The sequence below is a fragment of the Vitis vinifera genome, chromosome 7 (genome assembly GCF_030704535.1).
Source record: "Vitis vinifera cultivar Pinot Noir 40024 chromosome 7, ASM3070453v1".
Lineage (NCBI taxonomy): Eukaryota > Viridiplantae > Streptophyta > Magnoliopsida > Vitales > Vitaceae > Vitis > Vitis vinifera.
This window is the reverse complement of record NC_081811.1, coordinates 16539901-16546771: the sequence shown is the minus strand read 5'-3', so window position 1 is coordinate 16546771 and position 6871 is coordinate 16539901. Positions and strand designations below refer to the sequence as shown.

At 30.7% G+C, this 6871-nt stretch overlaps 1 protein-coding gene across 3 annotated transcripts; it reads right to left on the bottom strand.

Moving 5' to 3' along the window:
• Positions 1-598: 598 nt before the first annotated feature.
• On the bottom strand, positions 599-6406 carry LOC104878128 (uncharacterized). Of its 3 annotated transcripts, none has more exons than XM_059738067.1 (9): positions 6182-6406; positions 5778-5876; positions 5503-5604; positions 5228-5323; positions 4953-5054; positions 4762-4860; positions 3863-3905; positions 3305-3655; positions 599-776 (listed from the first exon to the last, which is right to left on the bottom strand). In XM_059738067.1, the coding sequence occupies exons 1-9, from the start codon at positions 6309-6311 to the stop codon at positions 674-676; spliced, it is 1125 nt and encodes a 374-aa protein (XP_059594050.1). In that variant the 5' UTR covers positions 6312-6406; the 3' UTR covers positions 599-673. The 3 variants fall into 3 exon arrangements, with proteins under 3 accessions (XP_059594050.1, XP_059594049.1, XP_019073611.2); XM_059738066.1 differs by having other exon boundaries at positions 625-776; positions 5228-5329; positions 5778-5870; XM_019218066.2 differs by having other exon boundaries at positions 630-776; positions 5228-5329.
• Positions 6407-6871: the final 465 nt, after the last annotated feature.

Here is a 6871-nt window from a genome sequence, read left to right as displayed (position 1 = left end):
ATGATACTTTTAGTTTCATTTGGTTTTGTTTCAAATAACTTTGATCATTGTGCATATATGAAGAATGGTGAGATAAGTTTTATGATTTTATGATTATATGTTGATGATATTTTATTAGCCTCTAATGACTTGAAAATATTAAATGAAATAAAAGATTGGTTAAAGTCTCAATTCGAAAATGAAAGATATGGATGACGCTTCTTTTGTGTTAGGTATTAAAATAGTAAGAGACAGAAAAACAAAGAAATTTAGTCTCTCACAAAAAGCTTACCTAGATAAAATAGTAAAAAGGTTCAAAATGGAGTCTTCCAAGGTAGTAGAAATGCCTATTCATAAAGAGATAAAATTATCTAAGAAAATGACACCTACAAATGAAGAGGAAAAGGCAGAGATGGAAAATAAATCTTATGCTCAAGGTGTATGGAGTTTATTGTATGCAATGTTATGTATAAGACAAGATATAAGTTATGTTGTGAGTCTTGTTAGTATATTTCAAATTGATCCAAGAATTCCCCACTAATTGGCTATTAAAAGAATACTAAGATATATACAAGGCACAAAAGATTTAAAATTAGCTTATTAAAATGAAGATTTGAATATTACCGGTTATTGTGATGTTGACTTTGCAGGTGATCAAGATGATAGAAAATCCACCTCTGGCTACATATTTATTTTAGAAGGGAGAGCCATATCTTGGGCCAGTAAGAAACAAACTTGTGTGGCTCATTATGCAATGGAAGCTGAATTTATGGCATGTAGTACTGCTACCATAGAAGCTGTATGGTTGAAAAGATTTTTAGAAAATATCAAGTTTGATCAAATATTTAACAATAAAGTTATATGATAACCAAGTAGCTATTGCAATTATTAAAAATGATGATGTAGGACCAAGAGGAAAAGATATGGAATTGCAATATCATAATATTTTAGATATGGTACAAAATAATGAATTACATGTTAACTATATCCCAACAAAAGAAACGCTCGCTCTGATTCTCTAACCAAGCCCAAAAATATTGAAAATTTTAGAAAGCATATTTATGCTATGGGCTTGAAAGCAGATTAAAATAATATTTGGTTTTTGACCAAGTAGGAGATGTAGGAAATTGTGGTAAAAAAAATCCTCTTTCAATGTGATGGGTAAATTTGTTAGAAACCTCACATATTATGGTGCACTGTGTACACAAGCACACAAAACTAGTATGCATTGCATGTGATTTATAAATTTAATTATATATATATATTCATTCTTAACTTGCATATTTCATGTTAATGTTCATTTTGTATTTTTTTTAATAATTAGATAATTGTGTTTTACCAAGTCAACCTCATGGAGGTTTGGCTTGGAAGACTTCATAAGTGGATGAAAATCTGATTAGTTCGTTCTTGGAATATCTCACTTACTTGACTTGGTAATTACTTAACTAAGTTAATTACTTGATTTGGTTACTACGAGACAGATGAGGTGAAGATATGGTTTTAATTTTTTAGGAACGTGGTTGAGTTATATGGGTAACATGGTTAAGTTTATATGGAAAGCAAAAACCCATTTGTCTCTTAGTTATATTATCAAATTATTTTTGTTGTTTTTATTATCTTTCTTTCATATAAAGAATTTGAAGACAAAGCAATTGAGGAGTTTGAAGAGGAATAGGATTGAAGAATTTGAAGAAGATAAGGATTGAAGACTTCTACAAAGATAAGGTTACTTGGTAACCTAAAAAAAAAAAAAGTCTACATACACTTTAGTATTTGATATATAGTATCGATTTTTTATTTTTATTTTTAATAAATAAAAAAATAAATTTTATCTAAATATTTATATTTACATATAAAAAAAGATTAATATTTATACAATGAAAAATAAAAAATAATTTAAATCCATATTATATATAAGAACACAAAGTGTTGATGAATACCTTTATTTTGTTGGTTACTTAATGTTTTTTAAAATAACTTAATATTACAATTTAAAATTATTTTTAAATTTAAACATTAAATTAAAATAATTAATTTGTTCTTAATCTTAATTTTTTACTTCATTTACTCTAAGATAATTCTATTATATTTTAGAATTATGATTCCACATTTATGACTTATATTTTATTATAACTATTTTATGATTATTTTATATATCTACAATACTTTAAATATGAACATTTTATAAATAAATTTATTGTTTAAAAAATTAATGAAAATAAATGAGTTAAAATACATAAGGATATAAAAAGCATCTAGGAAAATAAATAAATAAGTTCCCATGGCCAAGGGATATTTTTGCACAAGTAACTTTCCAATCATGCACAAGAGTCATCAACAACTTTTGGCATCAAAACTTGCCAAAATAATGCTCCTATACGATTGTCCATTATGCATGCAAGATAGAATCTTTCTCAACCAAAAAATTTAGGAACTTTTGCTACGAAAAAACAGTTACCAAATAGGACCATAATTTTCTATGGAAGAATAAGTGATTAGAACCTAAAATTAGGTGTTAAGATTCACTTCAATGGAAAATTTTGTACTTTAACCAATTACATGGAAAGAATTAGACCAGTCGCCCCACTGAAAATTTCAAATTGGAAACCATCACATTCTCATGCTCATAATTTTTTATTATTAATTTATCAATCAATGACATTATTTGTGGTTAAATAGCTTCTATATATTTATAGAGTAAATAGATTATAATTATTTTATAAATATTAATCATATTATTAATGATTTCCAAGATGCTTTTCCAATAATATATGTTCAAAGAAACAAATATTCTTTCATTAAAAGAAGAAAATTATTTTTAGATCATGGAATCAAACAAGTTCTTGGTTTTAATAGTGTAAAAATGTTTTATGATAATGGAATGTAATCAGGGCGGAGCCAGCCAAGGCTCGAGGTAGGTGCCCTCCCTGAAAATGTTAAAAAAAGTTAAAGCTCCACTTCTCACAAGGGGAATCGAACCCCAAATCAGCTTGTGCCCCCCCTAAAAAGTGTCCAAACTAAAGCCCACATCTTTTATAATTGACGAAATTTATATATGTTTGAACTGAAATCCTGGCTTCCCCACTGTATGTAATAATATTAATATAATGAATGATCTACTTGTCTTTGGAGATGTAAAATTAGAGAATATTTTCAAGAACTTATCACTTTCCACAACTAAGAAACAAACACAAACAATGTTAGGCTAAAAATTTAGCAATTTTATTTTTATGTGATGGAATAGAATGATATGAAAGAAAAGTTGAAGAGAGATACAATTTGGCAAGCGCCCTAATACCAAAAGCGAAGGAAGAAAATTAATCACCTTGATTCTGAATGCCCTTCACCACTTTTTTCGTAGTGAATGATGTAGTACTCAGAAATGGAGTCATCATCGTAGAAGAAAATCACATCATTGGGTTGCAATCCATGTTCCTTCGCAAATTTGTTCCAGTTCAATGAAAGCCCGTGGTATGAAGCCTGCATCTCCCAGACCGCTCCCTTATTGTCCAGAAATGGTACTACCATCATCCTGTCACGTCGTCTCTTCGCTACAAAAAGTCCTGCAGGAACCTTGAGGTTGCCGGCGTGGAGATCGTCGCAGGTTAATTTCTTCTTCCAGAGGAGGGTAGGAGTCTGGTCTTTGCTAGTGCTTCTTGGTAACGACAAAGATGTACTGCATATATGTAGAATATTCGTAATCAGAATCAGTAATAAACTTAAAAAATGTATGGAATTTATTGATAATCATGAAATGTGATTCAACAAGATCATAGAAATTCTCAAATTCCTTGCTGAAACTTAACCATTTATTGGCAACCATGTTCATGAAGGAAAATCGATCTCAAGCTTCATTGTTCTTGTAAAATTCCAAACTAATTACCTGGATCTTTCCCCCATTTGTGCCTTCAAGCCGTCTTCATCAACTGCCCTTGCAGATGTGAATCAACATTAAACTTTAGGATTGTATCAAAATATTCAGCTTCATGAAATGAGATTCTATATATAAAGATCATATGCTGTGTTTGGATGATGAGAAAGGAAGGAAAAAGTCAACCAGATCAGAAGGGTTTATCTACAGTTTTCTCAGTCCACATTATTCGAATGACTTTCCGAGTTTCTTGGCAAACTTTTGCCATGCCACATCATAATGTTTAGGTGGGCTAATTCTTTTGTTTATCCCATTGTCTTTTTTGAATAGACAAAAGTAATAAATAATTTGGAGAAATAAGCGGAGAGATCTTTTATGTTTAAGTTCGTAACTTCATTCAGGGTCAATTCTTTTAGGCTATGTTTGATTTTTGGGAAATTTAAGGAAAAGTGTAATAGAAAGAAAATAGAAGAAAAGAAAAATAAAGGAAAATAAAAATAGAATTATTGATCAAACATGAAAAAGTAATTTTTTCTAACATTTTTTTTTTCCTAGTGCTTTTGGAAAACCAAACATAACCTTAGGCTCCTCCTAATATGAGGCCAAGCGTGGGCCATAAAAGTTCATCAATCCAAGTTGATCATATGCCAAGTTCATCAAAACTATGTAAAGCATTTTTGAGTTTGCCAAGTTGGACATTCATATTTTGGTAATCCATAGTGTCGGCCTGGGTTGGACCATGCTATGTTTTGGAGATTTTGAAATTAAAATTATTTCCAAATTTATGAGACTTTCAAGAAATTCAATTGAAAGGCAGCCATGCATGTAGAGGACAAAAGAGAAAAATACCAAATGACATCTTGAAAAAGGAAAAATCCTAAACTTGGAGTGCTTGTAAATATCAAAGTTACCTTGATTTTTTTTTTCCCTTGGAGGCTTCAAGGTTTCTTCATTAGCAACTGACCCACTTGCAGGCAAATCAAATGTCACCTTTCTCTTCATTTCTTTACCTAAAACCAAAGTTGGGATTTTCTGAGACATTTTTCTTGATTTGAGGGAGAGAAATATCGACTTTGAAGAATACATGCATGAAATGGATTACCTTGGTTTGTCTTTTCGGTTGGAGGCTTCAAGGTTTTTTGATTAGCAACTGATCCAGTACTTGCAGGTACATCAAACTTCACCTTTCTCTTCATTTTTTTGTCTAATACCAAAGTTGGGATTTTCTGAGACATTTTTCTTGATTTGAGGAAAAGAAATATCGACTTTGAAGTATACATGTATGAAATGGATAATGGATTGCTTGTTTATCTCAAATGAAATTTTGAAAAAGAAAAATCCTAAACATAAAGTTCTTGTAAATACCAAAGTAATTACCTTGGTTTCTTTTTTCCATTGGAGGCTTCAAGGTTTCTTGATTAGCAACTGATCCAGTACTCTCACGTACATGAAACCTCACCTTTCTCTTCATTTCTTTATCTAAGGCCAAAGTTGGGATTTTCTGAGACATTTTTCTTGATTTGAAGGAGAGAAATATCGACTTTGAAGTATATATGTATGAAAAGGATAATGGATTGCTTGTCTATCTCAGATGAAATCTTGAAAAAGAAAAATCCTGAACATGAAGTTCTTGTAAATACCAAAGTAATCACCTTGGTTTCTTTTTTCCATTGGAGGCTCCAAGATTTCTCGATTAGCAACTGATCCTGTACTTGCAGGTGCATCCGACTTCACCTTTCTCTTCATTTCTTTATCTAATACCAAAGTTGGGATTTTCTGAGACATTTTTCTTGATTTGAAGGAGAGAAATATCGACTTTGAAGCATATATGTATGAAATGGATAATGGATTGCATGTCTATCACAGATGAAATCGTGAAAAAGAAAAATCCTGAACATAAAGTTCTTGTAAATACCAAAGTAATTACCTTGGTTTCTTTTCTGGGTTGGAGGCTTCAAGATTTCTTGATTAGCAGCTGATCCACTTGCTGGTACATCAAACTTCACTTTTCTCTTCATTTCTTTACCTAATACCAAAGTTGGGCTTTTCTGAGAATTTTTTCTTGATTTGAGGGAGAGAAATATCGACTTTGAACTATATATATGTATGAAATGGATAATGGGTTGCTTGTATTTTTTTAGTTTAGATGGTCATAAATATTTGCAGTCTGCCAAGCTACGAATTCATGTTTTGGTAATTCATGATGCTGGCCTGGGTCGGACCATGCCATGTTTTGTGATGGAGGATAAAAGAGAGAGAGAGATATCAAATGAAACCTTGAAAAAGAAAAATCCTAAACTTGGGTTTCTTGTAAATTCCAAAGTTAATTACCTTGATTTCCTTTTCCCATTGAAGGCTTCAAGGTTTCTCGATTAGCAGCTGATGTAGTTGCAGATCCATCCAGCTTCAACCTTCTCTTCAATTCTTCTTCTAGTCCAAAATCTGGCCTTTTCTCAGACATCTTTCTCTCTGAAGTATATATATATGCATGAAATCAATAATGAATTGCTTGTGTTTCTTTTTAGTTTAGATGGTCATGGACGTTTATATATTGTTATGGAGGCAGATATTTCATTTTACATTAATTAAATTAGCTTCAAAATCAGTTATATCTCACTTCCACGCTGACAAGGAGAGCGCCTTTGCTATGCCACGTCATTGCTTCTTTGTATAATTAATATTTTTATTTATTAGAAAAAACAAAAAGAAAGATAGAAAAAAAAAAAAAAAAAACCAACAACAAAGAAAAGAACGACAACAATTTTTCAAGTCCGTTTTAGAAGAAAATGCAATAAAATACTTAATATTGTAGCATTTATACCATAAAAATGCTTTTAGAAGTGAGGCATTCTATCGATAATGAGATATTTATTATGGACTAGGTTTGCATGTTATTGAAAAAGCTAGCCAGTGTGTTGTAATAGATCGACACGGTAATATGTTTATTATGAAGAAAAATATTTAAAGAGTAGTTTTAAAAACATATATCAATGAAAAAAATGACAGGATTTTTCATTGCGT

Excerpts from the sequence above, each read along its gene's own strand:
- LOC104878128 (XM_019218066.2), bottom strand. The coding sequence starts at position 6,311 with ATGTCTGAGAAAAGGCCAGATTTTGGACTAGAAGAAGAATTGAAGAGA. Across the intron at positions 5,877-6,181 it reads AATGGGAAAAGGAAATCAAG|GTAAAGAAATGAAGAGAAAA; the intron begins GTAATTAACTTT and ends CTTTGGTATTAG. Across the intron at positions 5,330-5,502 it reads AATGGAAAAAAGAAACCAAG|ATAAAGAAATGAAGAGAAAG; the intron begins GTGATTACTTTG and ends CTTTGGCCTTAG.